Below are 20,175 nucleotides of genomic sequence, written 5' to 3' on the forward strand. Positions count from 1 at the left end.
TTATTAACAGAGGAAGTCTTGATTAGAATATAATACATAACCGACTCTACAGCCGTGTGAGTCGTCAACCGTTCCTTCCTCATTCCCATCCCTTCCCCTTCATCCTGCGATTCCCGTTGAACAACATTCCCCCCCCCCCCCCCGAATAATGGAAGGCGCACAAATAAACAAAGAGGCCTGACTTTGAGCTATGGATACCACAAGAGAACACAAAACATACAAACAGACACGCTCATATATAACTTCCTTGGCCTCGGAAAACAGAAAAACAGTGAGGTAAGTGCTGAAAAGCGGGGTGTCTGCGTGTGCGTGTATGTATATTTGTGTGTGTGTGTGTGTGTGTGTGTGTGTGTGTTCATTGACGAGCCTGCATGCTTGTTTACTGGCAGTGGAACCACAGAGCAAGGCACACACACACACACACACACACACACACACACACACACACACACACACACACACACACACACACACACACACATACACAGAGGCTGCTTCTGATTAACAGACAGAGAAAGAAAGACATGATGGAGAACAAAAAACCAATTGTGGTACGAAACAAGCCAGTAACACTGTACAGTCCTTATCAACAAATACACATTCACACACACACACATGTAAGATTCACACACACACACACACACTGATGTTAGAACAGCAGGCAGTCACACACACACACACACACACACACACACAGATTAAATTAATGAAAGATGAACTATTATGAACAATGGAAAACTGAGGGGAAAAACAGATAAAAATGTTATGATTCTGCGTTTATATAATCACATGTCTGGCTGATAGAAGATGGAGCGAGAGTTCCCCCCGTCCCTACCTCTCCAGACACAAACAAACACAGGAACGTCTTCTTCACTACTGGAGATTTTTGAGTGAGAGGCGACACGTCTTCAAGCGTCTAAAGCAAATTTTTTTTTACTGGTTTTGTGCTCGACACCATAGGATGTGTGAGGAAAAGGGTTCGACGTGTCACAGTTGATATCACACTTCTTATTTACGCTCTTGTAGAGCTGCAACAACTAATCAATTAGTCAATTTTTATAATCAAATAAGAATTTTAAGTCATTTTAAAAGCAAAATTACCAAACACTCTCTGGTTTCAGCTTCTCCAATGTGAGAATTTGCTGTTTTTCCGTGTCTTATATTATGGTAATTTGACTATTTTGGGGTTTAAACTGTTTAGACAAAACATTTGAGTATTTTTTGATGTATTTTTTGATGTATTTTCGGCCAAATAATTATCAATTAACAAAGAAAAAATCCTTAGTTGCAGCTTTAAACTCCAGGAAAAACAGTTTTTGCAGGATATGAATGGAGGCAAAGTTAAAAAACTTCTGATGACAAGCACATTTTGAGTGTAGACAACATGTGCTGCATTTCTGCTTTTGTTTATTTCTTCTTTTTTGTGTGGCACAGCTCATCACGTGTTGTTCAGTTGTAAGATTATTGTAGGAAAGATATATCTGGCAAGAATATAGAAGGGGATGGAAAGCATGCATTTACCTCACGGGGATTACTGGAATGAACTATTTTGATTTTACATGTAGTTATTCGTCTTGTATCTACCTTGTTCTATTAAGAACAAACCTAGTAAAATGGTAGATCTCTGTTTTACAAATCCCTGTTATCCACTCTTCGAGAGTTTGTTGATTAACTATATATATCGTGTACCTGTTTGATGGCGGTCTCTCCTATCTTGTCCGAGTGTTTCCGGATGCTCTCCAGGAAGTCTCTCAGCTGCGTCATGGCCGTGTCCCGGATCTGTGTCCTCAGTTTGGGGATGTTTTCTGCCATGATGGAACAGAAGCGGTACTGACCCGCCTTGGGAAGACACGTATGCTCCAGCTGCTCCAACGTCCGCAACGCAGGGTAGTACCTAACACACATAAACACACACAACATTTGATGAAAAGGGGGCATTGATTGCTAATGTGCTTAATTTAAACTTGAGGTTAACACCAAACTTGTCCCGCGCCAGATTTTATTTTCTTTCCAGTTCATTGCAGGCTTCACTGGCTTTACACATCTAATAATAACCTTTTTAGGGCTGCCGAGTGAACCTGTGAGTTTCTGGTTATGGGAGGAGATACTTTCAGAACTTAGACAGAGTAATAAAACTATTTCCTGGCTGTCAGATGGACGACCGAAAGCCAGCAGAAACACACAATCACACAGAAAAAAAAAAAAAAAAAAAAAGTTAAACAAATCTGCGAGCACATGCACACACACATAGAGAAATACACTCAGATACGCCTCGGGGATCTTTGGCAATACAATATTCTGCAAACACTTCACTCCACTGCATCTCAATCTCACACACACACACACACACACACTTTCTCTCTCTAGGAGCAGCCGGTGTTGGCTGACCTCTCTCTGCTCTCTGCGAGCCAAGCAGCCGCAGGACAGAGAGAGAGAGAAGTAGAAAAACACACAAACAAACGACAAATTTATGACCAACCAGACTCCAGTCTACAGGTCAGGACGAGGGCAGGGAGGGAAAAAGAGAGAGAGAGAGAGAGAGAGATATAGAGAGAAGCGGTTTGTATTTCTATTCTAAATGCTGTGGCTCCATCTAGTGGCGGAAAGTTCAGACACAATAGTAGAAATGGTCAAAGGACTGTGTATCTTTAATAGGGTGTCTTTATTATCATTATCAATTACTCATTCGATTAATCATTTAATTGTTTAGTCTATAAAATGCCAAAAAGTGATGAAAAACTGTCCATTAATTTCCCAGAAGCCTTCAAATATCTTGTTTTGTCCGTCCAACAGACCAAAACTCAAAGATATCCTGTTTATAATGATATAAAACAGACAAAAGCATAAAATCCTCACATTTGAAAAGCTGAAACCTGGAAATTTTTGGTGTTTTTTGCTTCAAAAACCACTGAAATGACCAATCAGTTATTAAAACCATTGATTTTTTCTTCTTTCAATCGACTAATTGATGAAACACCAAATCATTTCAGCCCCAATAATAAACAGACTACGTATAATATTTCAAAAATAAATCACCTTACAGTTTTTCTCCATTGCTTAAACACATTTTACAAGCAATACTTATTTTGCCTCTGAGCCAGTTCTGCACAAAAGTGAACACATTTCATCCGCTGCTACGCACTCACTGCGAAAAACATCTACGCACAGTTTGCCAGACATTAAAAAACAACACATCACATTTCTTCACATGGGTGTCATAAATTATTTACACGTTTACTTTGGGAAAACTACTTGAATGCTGCAAAAAGTAGAACTACATCTGCGTTTTACAGCAGGTCTTGTATTCCCTTTAGTTTGTAAAAGTTTCTTAGAAATCGTGTTTGTAACTATTATGTATCAACTGTTCTGTAATACAGTGCTGATATTCCCTCTGTGCTTGTATAACAGAGCTCTAAACTCTTAAGTGCTGTGTTTAGAGCGCACATTGCTAGATATGTTTCAAACAGGAGGTGTGTGTGTGTGGTTTGACGGCAGTATACCGTTGTGGTAAGTGTGTGTTAGGTTGTGGCACGTGTCTTAAGATTTTGGTTTAGCAAGTTTTTGGAAGGTGTGTTTACTGTGTTGGTACCAGTGCTTCATACTGAGGTTTATAGAGGAGTTAAAGCAGGTGTTATCTTTTAAGAAATGTGTGTAAGCAATGGAGAAAAAACTGAAGAAAATGTCCCATTTAGTGCTGAGATTCTTTCCAATTAAGACATTTCCTATTAAGCCTGTTGTTTGGTGTCACAAAGACATTTCTTTTATGTCTCATCAGCTCATTCTCTACTGTCTCTTTCACTGTTTTGTATGGTAGTTATATGCCTTTATGTCAAATCAGTCCAGCTCACTTCTCATTAAAATCAGACCCAGGGTTGCACTCCTGTCCAGTAGATTGTGGATCCAGAGCCAATTCTTCTCCCCCACCCCACCCTTCAACACCTCAAGAGCCAGTTTTCACAGCCAAGGGTCAGCATCCCTAAACCCATCCCGCCTTCGCCTACAGACGGACAACAAAACCCAACACCTAAACTGGACAGGTAGTGGGGCCAGATCGGGCCCCGGGGGGTAGAGTTCCTGCCACGAAAGGGTTCGCCTGCAAAGCTCCACTCAGTTATATCTGCGTTTCATCTACAAGATTTTTGGCACTTTTGATTTTGAATTTGGGGGAAAAAAAGTGTGATGGAAGACAGAATTACTGACGTACCTTTTTGCCCTCATTTGCTCCTGAAGTCTGCTGTACATCTCCAGGACTGAAGGAAACAAAAACACAAAAGTCAGGAGGAACAGATCGTTATAACGGAGAGCTATGAATAATATAAATACATTATCACAGCAAAGAGCAACGCTGTTGCTGCAAATAAGGTGAGAGAGGAATGCTGCTGATCATGTAAATTCCTTAATTAAAAAACTAATTCATTAATTTATTAATTACATAATTAGTTTATATACTTATTTTACCACTCAGTGCACTCTCCGTGCCTCCCACATCCAGAGCTCTTAAACTTTAAACTTGATCCAGCAGATTTAAACATTATACTCAAGAAGTGCATTCAGGTCTGACTCTGTCTCATAATGAAGGATAAAAAAAAATCAAAGTGAAATTAATATTATAGATTAAATATTATCTGTGATAAATAGATAAATCAACTTTCTAATCAGTGTTCTAATAGCTGCAGTACCAGCAGTGTTAAACGGCCTTGGCAGCAAATCAGGTGATTAGTGAATAGGGTGTAGTCAACCAGAGAAAATCTAAAATCGTACATAATCTTCAACTAATCGATTAGTCACGGGGTGGGGGGGTGGGGGTGTGTACAGTAAACTCAGCAGCCACACATTTCTCTGTTCTGTATTTCTCTGTTTAGCATCTTCAGGTTATGCTAACCCATTGTTGCTAACTTTGGAGCTAACCCCCTTTACTTTTCCAGCATTTGGGGAAACAACAAACGTGACTTTTTAGCATTTATTAACTGACACACTGTAGTCTGTACTGTACATTTACTGCCAGACTGACAACTTACTACTAACCTTTTCCTCTGCTCCGCTCGCATCCACCGTCACTTCCCTGCCCCTCGCTATTTCCCGCTCGCTACGCAAACATACTCCTTAATGGAGCCACGCGACCAGTGGTTTCCCAGACTCACGTACCGGAACAGCGCTGCTCAGAGACTCCCAAACGCTATCGAATGAATGAATATCCATTCATTTGGATATCAAATATTAAAAAATATTTTTTTTGGCCTGGCGGGGGTTCTCGTGCCATTATAGAGAAACACAGATTCAGTAAACGTTGAGTACCGTTAGACCCAGCAGTCTCCGTTAGGTTGGGCGAGTTCAAAGTTGTGAAAACAACGGGGGTGTTTTGAATACACCCCCGTTGTTTTCACAGGTGATTTGTTAGTCTGTCCCTCCCGCCGCAGGAAATAATGGATTAATCCTGGAAAGCTGTTGATGTAGCACTTTTCTCCTTATGAAAATAACACGGAGATTATTCAACTGATGAGAATTTAGTCAGACGAGAGCATATTGACCAACTAATCGACCAGTCGACCAGCAGACTACAGCCCTATCAGTGCCGATTTAAGCTGAAACTCGGAACATCACCTGCTCCGGACCAGGTTAAGTTTGCAGTATAAGTTACCATGGTGATGTAGCCAGGTTAAAAGAGAGCCACCTTCGTGAAATTGAAAACCCTGCAGGCTCAACACACCTCGCTAACCCACTAATCTCGCTTCGTAATACACCCCTCAGGGACAATGACAAAAAAAAAAAAAATCTCCCAAGAAAATAGTATTGTGTCCCCAGAACATTACTTCTTCATTCATTTGTCTCAACATAAGTTAATCAACTTAAATAAGAAGAAAGAAAGACAGCACAAGGTTTCTTTCTCATTTAAACCTGAATGTGTGTGTTTGTGTGTTACCTGGTAGGCAGTGTGTCAGTTTGTCTATGGTGGTGGCGATGTTTCTCTGCTGCACTCGACACTGTTTCAGATCCTCCATAGAGCTCATGAGCTGAAATGAGGAGAAAGAGGAGGTGAAGAAAGTTAACAAGCTTCCTGAGACTCAAGTCCTGATTGCACAACACTGATATTTGTGTGTCAACTTACGTCTTTGCCATCATCCTGAAGACACTTGTTGGTCTCAATCACCTGACTCTGAGGTAGTTAAACAATAAACAAATTAGAGAAAAGTATCAAGAATTATTCTCCCTTCTCTCTGTTCATCCTCCATCCTTCACGCCATCCTCTCCGTCCCTCCTTACCTTCAGCTTCTGCGCCTCTCCTCGCACTTTGAGCAGCTCTGTGATGGAGTCGACGAACCCCTGGAAGTGATGGTTACACATCTTCTCGATCTCTCTGTCGTGGTTCCTGATCCGAGCGTCCAGTTTGTCCATGAACAGGCCATGTTCCTGACCGTCGTACACCGACCTGCAGAAACAAAGAGAGAAGACAACAGGTATGAAATTTAGTAGGGATATTATCGGCACGTTATTGGACGATATAAGCCCTAAAATGCCTTCTCTTTCGCCGCCTGACTGTGTTTCCCTCCACGGACTGTTTCACCCTGACGGTCCCGGTGCTTCCTCCACAGGCTCCACTTCACTCAGCTGCCCATCAGACCCGCTGCTTCTTCTAGCGGAGGCCATGTTGCTGCTAACGCTCCGCTAGTACAATCTATGATTGCATAGTAATAGTCTCCTCAGCCAGTTGGAAAAAAATATGTGCATATATTGGTATCTGCAATCAGCCACAATGAGTTGGAAATATCAGCATATCGAATATCGGCAAAAAATCCAATATCGTGCATCCCTAAAATTTAGATTTTACCCCTAAAAACTGCAATTTTTGCTTTTTTTTAGTCCAAACTCAGCTTTAACTTTGGCTTTTTCCTGCATATTTCCACTTCTTGTTGGTCTACAAACTTACAGACATCCTTTTCATCCTTCACTCTCATGTTCCCAAGAAAAGTTAAATTACACAAATGAGCTTTCTTGTGCTAATTTAATTATAAATCATAATACTGACGCTTCACCAAACATCTAGAGATCATTGCTCCACTTCTATATAGTTTACAGACTTCATTTACATTTATTTCTATGTATTATGAGCAGCATCCGCAGCAGATAAATGACACATCTCATAAGAAATGACTGAAAAAATCATGAAGTCCTATATCCTAGAGACCGGAAAGAGATAGAAGAATGAGGAGATGAGGAGAAAGACAGGAGAGGTAAGACTAGAAGAACAGGTTGCCAATTTAAAGAGCAGATTTGTTTGCTTCAGTGGGGCTGTTTGACATTATTTTCCTGCTAATTCAACAGGGAGGAACAGTGAGGAAAGAGAGACAGCACATCCAGTAGATGTCCAGCAGGGGGCGTTATTGTATTGATAATAACAACAACCTGCTACACAGTTACACACATTCACAACTGGGAGATGCTATTAACAGCTCAAGGGTATTTTCAACATGGTTATGTGCTGAGTGAAGGAAGAAATGACAGATTTTCAGCAAACGTCAGGTCCTGAACAGTGTTTTTTTTTTTTTTCTCTCCCTTCCAGCAGCAGCCATTTAGAAAGCAAAACAACACTCACACTAAAAGGCTTCATCAGGATTTTTCCCGCCCTGAGGCAGTCCGACAAAGTGCTGTCGCTGAGGAAAAAAGAATCGACGGCGTGAAAGTGTCGCCGAGAGCGAAAACAAGAGCAAAACGAGCGTCGTTAGCGTGTTTTTAGTCAGACTCAGACAACTGTGTGTTTGGCTTTTATTGTGAAATATCCACCAACACATATAGAGAAGGGCTTGATATTATTATTATTATTATTATTATTATTATTATTATTATTATTATTACTATATCAGTATATAAACACTTTAAGATCTGGACTTGTGGAGAGGACTGTGGTCTGGTAGGATGTTATTAGCTGTTGTAGCCATTTTCATTTGATTACAAGGGATTCTAATTATTTAAGTGGGTAAGAGCTTAACAACATCTGTAATTTGATTCATTTGGTTCATTGTCCTGCCTTAAACCTGAGTGACTCTGGGAGTAAACGGGCTTTAGTTGCTTTTAAAACTACAGCTCAAAGTTATAACTATTTTATTGGTCAGTGGATCAACTTGAAGGAGCTGATTAGCTGCAGGTGCTTGTAGTTCAACTTTCAAAACACACATAACTGAAGTAAACAAATTACTTTCCTCATGTTGCTACGGAGTTGAAAAGCTCGAGAAGACGTTGGATCAGAAAGTGTTTTTCCTCCTTATTCTGTGATCCAATTTCACATTTTTTCTGTTAATTACATCTTCAGTGTTACGAGACTCAAACAACATAACAAGACTACAGTTTATATTGCAGTTACTTTAACTTTGTTTATCAGAGTAATTATGTTTGTTTTGATGGCAGATGGCTCTCGAACACCCATGAGCCTTTGCTGCCGATGCTACGGAGAAGAAGCGAAGCCTGAGGCGTGAATTAGAGAATAAAACACCTTGCCACGGTTACTTAAGTCACCCAAAAGTGAATCAGTTTAAGCTGCAGATTCAGTAATCTACTTTCTAAAAACAGATCTGAATTTATTGTAAACGTATCGCTGTTACTAAGCTGTGCGATATGATCAATAATCTCATATCCTGATAATGATACATATCACAATAAAGCACATGTTTCCTGTAAAAATCAATGACTAAATAGTTTCTGCTCAGGAAAAAAAAACACGACCCAACTCTATTTCCTAACGCGATCATCGGGAGCGTTGTTTCACGCTAAAAATAGCGATATGGAAAAATCTGTTTCCTTTTAATCACTCGGTAATTCATTAAAACTTGTCTCGAGAGTCCGACGTGAGTCTGAGCGTGTGTTGCGTTTCAAGCCTTCTCTGTAATAATCATCAACAACACTTCCTGTGTTCTTTCCCGTCCATAAACAGCACACACACACACACACACACACACACACAAACACACACAAACACACCTGTGTATAGCTCGAACCCCCCCCACCTCCCTCCGCCCCTCCCACCCTTCCTCCTGTTGACCAGGAAATGCCCGACTTGTACAATAGAGAACAGGTCTGACGCCACAAAGTGCTTTCTTTAGACACACACACACACACACACACACACACACACATATAAATACACACACAGAGCAACTCTTAACAGCCAGCACAGTGTTTGTTGACATCAGATAAAGAAACAATAGAGAAACGTCTAAAATTAAAAAACAATATAATAAAGTACAATGTGTGTGTTTGTTCCTTATAGGCCCGTATAGTCTGTACGACCTCTGCCCTCGATAAACATCGCGCCGTCACTGACTGACTAACAAAATAAATATGAATGAAACCACAGTGAGCGATACTAGAAATGAATGAATGAGGACGTGTGACATCATCAGCGTGTCAGCCGTTGAGTAGATCTTCATAATTATGGATCAGATGATAATCCAGATTAGTTTTCTGGGGATAAAACGAGATGACAAAACAGGACCGAAGACATGTTGTTCTGCTTTCTAGTGAACGATACAAGTTTTTTTTTTTTTTTTTTAAATTATTACTTCATCCCCCCCCCCCCCCCTGTGAAGTCGCCAAACAATAGCTGGTTTCCTGACAGTGTGGACGAGCGTGTACGAGCTGAGCTAAGATTAGCAGCATGTGTGTTGTTAGCGGAGGCTGTTTGTCTGTTTCCAACCCTGTAGAACGACGTACTCCGAAGTGAGAGTGTGCCTGGTACCGTCCGCCACCGAGAGGAGAGGAAAAGGAGCTCTACATCTCTGCTCCTTTGTATGTGTCTCTTTCTAAATATGGTATATATATGTCTACTGTTGCACAAAGATGCTAATACATTGTGATATAAATATAATAGACACCTCCTCAAGCTTCAGGCTTTTAGAAATCCTTTTAAAAAAAGTGAAATATTGGATATCTTCACCTCCTCGGGCCTGTAAAAATACTTCAAATAGTTGGAATACTGAACTCTTTCACCACTTCAGGGCCATAAAAACATTAAAATAATTGAAATATTGGATACTTTCACCTCCTCGAGGCTGTAAAAGTTGTTATAAAAGAGGTAAAAAAAGTTGTTAAAAAGTTGAACAATGTTGGATTCTTTCACCCACTTTAAAGCCTCTAAACTCTTTAAAGCCCCTTTTCACACATGCAGTCTGTCCCTGAAATGTTCAGGAACATTTCCTGCATGAGGTCATGTGACATGATATTCAGGGAAATCTTTACCGCCAACTTCCTGCCTCAAGATCTGGTAGCATTTCAGTGAAAAATGCAGATTCGGTCACAAACTTTCTCATGTTACAGCTGAACAGTAAACGCTAAAATATGTTTCTGAGGCGAGAAACAGAATCATGATTCGTATTTGATCAGCTCTGCCTAGTTTGAAAAGTTTCTTCTTCTTCTTCTGTTGAGTTTTATGGCGGTTGGCGTCCGTAACTGTTGTATTATCACCATCTGCTGGACTGTCCTTTGCCTCATCTGTTCCAGCGTTGTCATGGCACGTGTGAAAAGCCGCAAGACGGAGATGTTCCTGAACGTAGCTGCATGTGTGAACAGTGAAAATCTGAAAGGTTATCCCAGTAATTTACTGGATATTATGCGTGAAATACTGGAAACGTTCTTCAAGCTTCTAAAAGTCCTTAAAATGAGACAAATTGTAGACATTGCTTCTTTTTTAAGGGGTCAAAAGTGAAAGAATGAACCACAAGAATAGATGATGATGACAAAAATAAAAGGAAATAACTTTATTTAGACGCCAATCATCTAGACACAAGTTCAATCTAAGTTGTTTGCAGCAGCTCTTTTAGGTCAACCAGTGTCACTTTTTCTACTGCTAAGCTACTTAAGTGCATAAAGAGAGGAGGGAGGGAAAAAGAGAAATGAAAGGCAAGAAAGAAAGGGAACTTATAATTTAAAAAAATGTAAATATGGAGGCACAAATGACAAAATAAGAGAAAAAGGAGGAGGAGGAAAAGATGGCTGGTTCGGGGCGGATTTGAGGGAAAGTAAAAGTTTGAAAACAAGGAATACTGACACGAAGTTCAAGAAAGCTGCTCTCAATTATGACATCATTATTAACAGCTGTGTGTACGTGTGTGTGTGTGTGTGTGTGTGTGTGTGTGTGTGTGTGTGTGTTCGATCCTTGGATCTGCAGGGAGGGAGTTGCTGACTGCTCGACAGCTGGCTAAATAGGATCTTAACCCACTTAAGACGTGTGTGTGTGTGTGTGTGTGTGTGTGTGTGTATGAATGTGTGTCTTTGCAAGTACAGTGTGATGACTCAGCTGGGTGGGTGTGTGTGTGTGTGTGTGTGTGTGTGTGTGTGTGTTTTGTAACAAGCTCGTGGCAAGTTACTCCCTCTCTTCTCTCACTAGTTGAACCTTTCAGACACACACACAGAATTTCTCGGGTCGTGTTAAATGTCTAAAACGTGCAAATATCCCTCCTACATCTGTGCAACGTACTAATATCTTAATGCTAATAAGAGACAATATAGCAAATGTGTGCAAGATTACACATCATATACTCTAATTAATGTTTAATGCAATACTCTGTATTCCACTATTATACTTTACATCTGACAAAACTCTCTTTTTTATTACAATTTGCTCCAAATTATTAATTTTCACAACAGAATTTGACAAAAAAAAACCCTCAAAACATAATGATTTAATTACTACATCTTTCTGGATAAGAAACTGCATGAACACCAGCTGTCTGTGAACGCCACACCAAAGCATCAACTGGGAAGGGGTCAAAGGTCATCTAGCAGGAGTCGACGTACGCCCAAAAAAAGATCAAGGAAGAAACTCACATCTGATGCTAAAGAGCAGGTTTCAACGAGGACACAGGTTAAAATATCTCCTCCACAAGTCTATACTGGTTACATAATAACTATTAAACCACCTCCATTTGCTGAAGAAGGCCATGAGACGTGATTGAAAGCTTCAGAAACAAGTATCTTGGAGCTTATGTTTAGATTATTGTTCAATTCGAAACAATACTTTCAGTTTAAGTAGCAGTTAGCATAGGTCGGCCAGTTAAGAGTTAACTGGTGGCAGAGCATCAGTATTGTTGCTATGGTTACCTGCAGTTTAATATACCTTTAGCACTGATTCAGACCTGTGGTTAATACGTCCAGCGGGGACGTCTGAGCTGTTCTTTCATAAGTTTTTATTGGACACCCGACAGCCAATCAGAAACGAGCATGTTCCATGGCCACAGCAGAAAAACCACATTACGAGCGGACGCATAAAGCTTCCCTGTTATTAATGGCTAAATCTGACAAAAATCACCCGCTGCACGCTGTTAAATACAGGGTGGAGTTCAACACATACACACACACACACCAACACACACACACACACACACACACACACACACACACACACACACACACACACACACACACACACACACACACACACAGACACACAGAGGGGTTTCTCCTCGCTCGCAGCGGCGTGACTGGAGTCGACAGATTAGATTAGCCGATGTGACGTAGCAGCAGCCGAAGACAAACACAGATAAGTTTAACACGAGTGACGGTGACGCGTTTCTGAAACGAGCAGAAAAACTAATCTAACAGGTTTCAAATCCATCGCAACCGTTGATACAAATCTCAGTGTTCTTGCAGGATTTGACTAAAGCAAAAAACACCGATAACGACGTGCATTTAACTGATTTACTGTTTAGTCGATTGAGAGAAAATTAGTTGATTATGTGCAAGTTTTTATGTTTTGTCTGAAGCTATTTTATGAACTGTATTTCTTATTGTTGCAATGACAAAAAAATGAACTTGAACAACTAAAAATTGCCAAAAATTTGCTGTTTCTAGTCTCTTTAATATGATTTCTAGCTTCTTTTTATTGCATATCATTAAGACACTGAATCCCTTTAGGGTTTTTTTAACTGTTAGTCAGACAAAATAAGCAAAAAAACATGGTTGCAAAGGCCACCTGTACTTATTTTCTGACATTTTTATAAACTTACAAGTTAATCTAAAAAAAAAACAGTAATCAGCAGATTAACCAATAATGTAAATAAATGCATCTCTGGGTGCAAACACATGTCAGTTTTAGCCATGTGTCCATTCCTACTGCTGCTCTAAATGATTGATACACAGTCTATTTCCAATTTTGAAACAATGAAAGCAAGTAAACAAAGCAGAACACACCTGAACTTGCAGTGATATAATGAAGTGTTAGTATATATAAGTCAACAGAAGGTCATTCGTTTCTGTGACAAAGGAACAAGCACAGTGAACTCTTTATCTACGTTTCCATTGCTTTGTTACACTTGTTTGCCGTTTTGCAGCCGAACCTGTCTTGACATCCGAGACCCAGACGGGCTGTTTCCTCGAGTCGTGGGGACGCTGCTGAGAACTGCTGTGTCACGGGTTCATCTGTCTCTTTTGTCTTTTCTAAAAATTTCTCACACGGTTTCATTACTCTTTTATTTATAGTCGCAGCTCATCGGCGTCTCTGTCCTGAAACGACCTCTCTCTCTCTCTCTCTCTCTCTCTCTCTGTGTTCATGTGAATTATGTTGTTATTTTTGTTATTGATCGGAGCGACCGTCTCATCAACCGCAAAGAGGAAGCAGGTAGAGACTCAGAGAAAGATGGATCATGTAAACAAAGAAACAGCAACACAAACTGACTGATTATTGGCTTGAATATTACCGATCATCTATAAAATACTTTAAACAGACTCATATATCACAAACATTTAACTGTTTCTATATGAAAAGTGTGATGATCAGTCACATCAGCTGTGTTTACACTGACTTACTGGCTCCAAAATTAAAGCAACTGTGTCAGGTAAATGATTAAAGATTTGCTAATTGTCATGATCAATGCTGAAGAAACAGAAACTTAACTTTATAAGTCTGATTTAGTAGCAAAAATTACTAGTTAATCAGAGAAATGATCTTTTTCTTTTACATAAATAAGAAGAAAGAAAATCTAAAGGTTGATACAATGACGTTCACTGTTTAATCTATAAAAAGTACAAAATATAAAATTGTATTAAATGCCTTTCACAACAACTTGTAGCACAAAGTGAAATCTTTAAATTGCTTTCTTGTCTGCCCAACAGTCCAAAACCCAAATTACATTAAAAAAAAAAAAAAATTCAGAAGCAATTAGTTGATTATCAAAAGTGTTATTTGATTAATCTTCATCGTCTAATGCTTTCAGCACTAATTTAAAGCTTTATAACTCCAAAACAGCTGACTCTGAAGAGTGGCGACAGTCCGAATGAGTCTGCACGAAACCGGACGGTCCGATATGAACAATAAACGACTGACGCACTGTAGCGAAGGTGCTAACCTGCCCGTTGAACCTCCGACCAGCTGCAGCACTCTGACATCACCATGAAGGAAACAAACAAGAGTCTCAAAAAGGCAAAATTATATCACCTAAGACAGAACTTGCCACTTAAATGCAAATTTAAACATCTGAATCACTCACATAAAGCAGATTTCACTCTAAAACAAATCTGAATGCAATCATGAAATGATATATTTCTTCAGTAAGACAATGAGAAACATGCTTCTGTCGAGCTACATTGATCAACAATGTATTAGCAATCTATCACATCACAGTGATAAAGCTTTATGAATGGACGGCCTACAGCGCGATAGTTTGGTAAGCTAGACAAACCACACACTATTGTTTTGGTGTCATAGTTGTATAGAAAGACGAGGAAAGTGAGCGCTCATTCAAAGATTGATAATAACTCATCAGTCATAACAACCTGAAAAGAGCTGCTGTGTGTAAACAAGGTAACATGAGAAGCGTGGCGATACTTTAAATCCTGTTTGGACACGCGGCGGATGAGACAAACGTGGCGTTGCTCCTTTAAATCTGACTTTAAACAGACAGATGTTGTGTTTTATTCATCTGCCTTCACAAACATACATTTATCACATGAAGCAACAACCATTCAATAAAGTCTGCAGAGTGAATTGATCTGTCAGTCTCAGACACCAGCGATTAGACTCATCCGCTGGTAAATGTTATGAGGCAATCGGAGAAACATCCAAAAGCGATCACACATTTTGTTGTTGTGACTAATATGCAAAAATATTCAAGTGGTAACATTTCTTCAATAACCACAGATATCTGAATGAAAAGTCACCTCTAAATGTGAACTGAGAGGCTTTACAGGCCGATTCGTATCGATTTTATTGGCTAAACATTGTGATAAACAAATATAGCGTAATATAATTTAACAGTTCCATATTGAGGAACAACATAAACAGACCTGAGCTAATGTTTGTAACCTGAGGGGGAGCTGGCCACATGATTAGTCCTGATCTATCCTGAGTTATTCTGCTGTCAGGGAGGAATGCTGCAGCCAGCCTCGACCTGCTCACACACTCACACACACACACACACACACACACACACACACACACACACACACACACACACACACACACACACACACACACACACACACACACACACACACACACACACACACACACACACACAAAACCTGTTTTTTCCTGACTGTCGAGGAAGGTTTGGAGGAAGCCGATTATTAGAATCCTTATGTTTGAAAATATGGGTAAAATATACAAAACTATGCATCTAATAGATCAAATTAATCAAATTAAAGCCGCAATTTGTCGATAAATCAACTAGTTGATCTACAGAAAATTAATTGCCAAGTGTTTTGATAATGAATCAATAACTCTGAGTCATTTTTTAAGAAAAAAATGGCAGATTTCTCTGGTTAAATGTTGAATATTTTCTAGTTTCTTCAGTCCTTTATGACAGTAAACTGAATATCTTCAGGTTGATTGGGACAAAACAAGATATTTTAGGTTGCATGTTGGACATTTTATAGATCAAACAACTAATCAATTAATAGAGAAAATAATCAACAGATTAATTGATTATGAAAATAATCATTTGATGCAGCCCTAAAATCAAATAAACAATTAAATATTTCAGGCTTTTATTAAGTAAAAATCCATATCATTTGCTAGTTACGAATGCAGAAATGCTTAGAAAATGTTGTTTTTCTTGATTCTGTATTAAGATAAAATACTTTTTGGTAACATTTTACTTTAAGCACCTTATATAGAATTTATAAGCAGATATTACATAGTTTATAACACACTATAATGTATGTAAATGTGTGGTTTTTTATGATGATTTCATGAATAAACTCAACGATGAAAATCATATTTTGCAGCCCTACATAAAAAGGACTTTCAGAGGAGGAAAAGCCATTTGATGACTTGTTACCAGCACCTGTCATTGTGACTAAAAGCCTAATAATTCAAAATGAACAGCTACTATTTAAATCAACAAGTCACTTATGTGTTTTCTTGTTTCCTATCTTTGGTTTTACACACCTACAAAAGGAAAAGACAACCAGCAGAGCAATTTCTAGCTCCAGAAACATTTTTATATCTGTAAAACATCTATTTTTTGATGTTTATGCTGATCGATTTTGGTCGATTAAGCGATAAAAGCAGCTCTTGTAAGATTCTGCTGAAGGGGAACTTGTTCATAGCTGCCGTCTCTCCTCCAGATATGTACAGATACAATCCAAAGGTTTAGCTGTAGAGCCAACAGTGACCCTTCGTTTTCTATAAAAATCTCCCCAGGCTAAATATAGTTAATGATGAAGCTGACAGCTCCAAACATAGACTGTGCTACTACATTTAAAATGTGTGTGTGTGTGTGTGTGAGTGTGTGTGTGTGTGTGTGTGTGTAATAGCTGAAGTGGAAATACTGAGACTCAGCCGGACAGAAACTAGAGGCTGGAAAGAGATGAAACATCACACGGCGGTGTGCGCTGACAGAAAAATAAATATTCGTGTTGTCCGCTTGCCGGCCTGAGTCGCTCACCGTGGCATTGGCACTGACCGGCACACACACAAACACACTCAGAGGAGAATGTGGCAGCCGAAGGTGTCACACAAAGTTGTCAAGTCACATCACAACAGGCTCTTGAGAGGACCAGTAACCACACACACACACACACACACACACTTCAGGCACAGTGACTGGCCTAAATGTCAAGCTTAAACGGGGTCTATGAAGAGGAAAAAGTCCGACACAGACGGACGAGAACGAAAAACACAACTCCACAAATACTGTAAACACCGTTGATAAGCTCTCAATAGCTCAGTTCCTCCCTACTGCATTTCCCTGTTCGTTCGCTGTTTATTTCCTCTTCGGACAATCAGTTCAAAGACCGCTGGCCAAGGACGCAGTGTCTTCAGAGAGGGCATGAAAAGACCACTAAAGAATAAAAGATACCTTGATGTAATGTCACAGTCAAGTACCCAAATGTACATAGAAATAGAAAACAGTCCTCTCTCTGTGCAAAAAATGTATTTAAAATGTTATCCGAAGCTAATATGAAGCTTCAGTCGTCCAAATGAGTCAAATCAAGTAGATATCTTTCAACGTTACAGTCTTTTTAGTGCCAAAGTCCCTCTTTTTGTTACTATACTTCCACTGCAGCTCAACAGGGAGACACAAAGAGGGAATTTGATGCTAAAAAAGACTGTAAATGTAGCAGAGATCCACTTAATATGACATATATAAGCTTCAAATCAACTTTTAAATACATTTCTGCACTAAATCACTGTGGACACTCTTTGGATTTTGGCCCCCCATCGCTTACAAAACCTCTTTCAGTGTTCATTTTGGCATCTGACTGCTGTTTTAAGACAGATTTGAGAAGCTGTGAACCTGTCCTTTAACTAGGATAAAAGGAAAAATCAATCAGGGTTACGTTTAAATGAAATGCAGGTAACGTATGTCAACAAAACCACAAACCAGACTTTGCCCTCTGTGTTTTTGAGAGTCTGGCACATGTATATAACATCGCTCTTCGTAATAAAAGCTGAACAGAAAACAGGGTTGTGACCCATTTCAGATCCAAACACAGCATAAGAAGTGCTGCATCAAAAACATACACCCCCCCCACCCCTATCCCTCCATCATCACCACCCCCACACTTAATGGGATGTGAAACCATGTGTATCTGGCACACAAACACCAACATAAACAGAAAAAGCCATTCAGCCTGAGAGTGCAGTTTCCACTCCATTATTGAGCAAACACTCTCTGAGCATTTTAAAAAAAATAAAAAAAGCAAACCAGTGCCTTTTTTTTAATGTGGTTTACAATGCGATGTCATCACTAAAGCAACAGTCAGTATACTTCTCATTCATTAACCCAGACAGAGGCAGGGCTTGACACTCCTTTGATATATCTTGGCTGCTGCTGCTAACAGCCTAGCAAGCTAACTGTAAATAGCTACTAAAAAAAACCTCCTCCATACAAGTTGACCGACTTTAAAAACACAAAAAAAGCCACCTGTCAAACAGAGACAGCGCTTAGCTACCACAAACAACCTCGACTCCCATTGTGAGCTCTGCCACCAAGTGAGCAGAATGTCAATTACTTAGCTAAGGTTGCTAACGTTAGCCGAAGTTGCTGAGTTGCCCTGTGGATAAGTTGTCAAACTTTGGCGACAAAGCTATGAGGACAATGTCGAGTCGGAACTGTTAGGCTAAACCAGACAGCCAGGAGACACCGTGTTGGGTTTAGCCACCAGTGGCCGTAACGTGAATTAGCTGGCGTTTATGTTTGCTAAAGTTAGCCGGTTAGCTGTCCGATAATGGACGCATGGTCGTTAAAGTTTTGTGCAAGCTCCGGGAGTCTGGGAGAAGTTGCTAACTCGGCGCTAGTCGCAGCTAGCCGCGCTCCCTCGGTTGCTCTGGTTGACGCCGTTCAGCTGGGGCTTCACTGTGGCTATAAAAAAAAAAAAAAAAAAAAAATCCCGGTTCAGCCACCAGGTACTTACCGGAGGGTCGGCCCGATACAGTTGGTGTCTGTGCTCTCGATCTCCCGCAGGATTCGCTCGTGTTCCGCGGCTGTCTCCACGCTCGCCATCCTGCATGTTGCTCTGGTCGGTTCCGAGCTGAGCTGAGCTGAGCTGAGCCGAGTGGAGCTGAGCTGAACTGAGCTGAGCTGAGCGGACTGGCTGGGCTCCGTGCGTCATGCAGGAGGAACCAGAGGGTTGGTTTGATGTGTTTATGCAGCAGCCCGAAGGAGCGGAGTTTGAAGAGGGATTTAAAGGATAGGTTCACAATTTTTCTGTCATTAAAAACAAACAGTCAGGAGTCCAGATGAACCCTGAAAGAGGGTTTTTCCTCGCTGTAATCATTCCTCCTGTTTATACTGGTTATTAAAAGATCAAATTCAAATGTGCTTTCAGTGTAAATGATGGGGGCCAAAATCCATAACGTGTCCACACAGTCACACATTTGATGATTTCACAGTTTTCCTGTTGAGCTGCGGTGGAAGTATAGTAACAAAAAGAGGGAGTTTAGCACTAAAAAGACAGTAACCTTGAAAGATATCAACTTGATTTGACTCATTTGGACGCTGAAGCTTCATATTAGCTGCAGATAAACTTTTAAATACATGTTTGCACAGATCACATCCCACATGTCCCACATCACTTACATTATAAGCGTATTATGAAGGAATCTTCTAATAGTCAGTATGAAAAGTATGAATGATTAAAGCAAGAAAAACCTATTTCTATATTAATTCGGGGACCTGACTGTTGTTTTAAAACTTGAAAAATCGTGAACCTATCCTGTAAAGGTGAAATGACATCTTCAATTCCATTAATAAGAAGTTTGTCCAGACGGTGGCACTATGAAGCAAAACCTGTTGGAGTTTGACACATTGGTGCAAACAGGAAGTTCAACGTTCAAGTTGAATTAATGGATTTGTTTTCCTGTCATTGACATATTGACCCGGAGAGAGTGTAACACGTACCACAAATTATTATGTCATTATATTTCATGAACCCATCCTTTTATTATGAGGCTGGATACAATTTATAAACACCTGTGCGATGTTATAGGCCTTTGGTGTAATGGTAAAGTGGTGTAATGCATCTTATTTGTTTATGGGCTGTATGTGGTTATTTCCTTTATTTACATTTTATCTGCTTTCTATGAACTTATTCCTTTTATTTTGCACTTGCACTTCCATCTGTTTTATGAATGGGCTCAGTGCTGCTTGATAAATGTGCTCTAATGTTCCTGTTTCTTGTTTGTCATACAGAGGGCCTACATGGGTTTCTGATTTTTTTGTAATTAATTAATCAATTTTATTATTT

At 39.8% G+C, this 20,175-nt stretch overlaps 1 protein-coding gene across 7 annotated transcripts in view; it reads right to left on the minus strand.

Moving 5' to 3' along the window:
- Nucleotides 1-19,099, minus strand: part of exoc6b (exocyst complex component 6B) — a 116,258-nt gene extending 97,159 nt beyond the window's left edge. For 2 of the 7 annotated variants that reach the window (XR_006399919.1, XM_044340595.1), the window contains exons 1-6: nucleotides 18,844-19,098; nucleotides 6,262-6,427; nucleotides 6,107-6,154; nucleotides 5,921-6,011; nucleotides 4,205-4,250; nucleotides 1,690-1,894 (exon numbers count right to left, since the gene is read on the minus strand). Coding sequence is in view for 5 of the 7 variants with exons in the window: in XM_044340595.1 (XP_044196530.1) it covers nucleotides 1,690-1,894; nucleotides 4,205-4,250; nucleotides 5,921-6,011; nucleotides 6,107-6,154; nucleotides 6,262-6,427; nucleotides 18,844-18,932 (645 nt within the window). In the remaining 2 variants the exon portion in view is untranslated. Of the gene's footprint in view, nucleotides 1-1,689; nucleotides 1,895-4,204; nucleotides 4,251-5,920; nucleotides 6,012-6,106; nucleotides 6,155-6,261; nucleotides 6,428-18,843 lie in introns of all 7 variants that reach the window. The other 5 variants (XR_006399920.1, XM_044340599.1, XM_044340597.1 and 2 more) reach the window with 4 other exon arrangements.
- Nucleotides 19,100-20,175: the final 1,076 nt, after the last annotated feature.

Source organism: Thunnus albacares, chromosome 22 (assembly GCF_914725855.1).
Source record: "Thunnus albacares chromosome 22, fThuAlb1.1, whole genome shotgun sequence".
Taxonomy (NCBI): Eukaryota; Metazoa; Chordata; class Actinopteri; order Scombriformes; family Scombridae; genus Thunnus; species Thunnus albacares.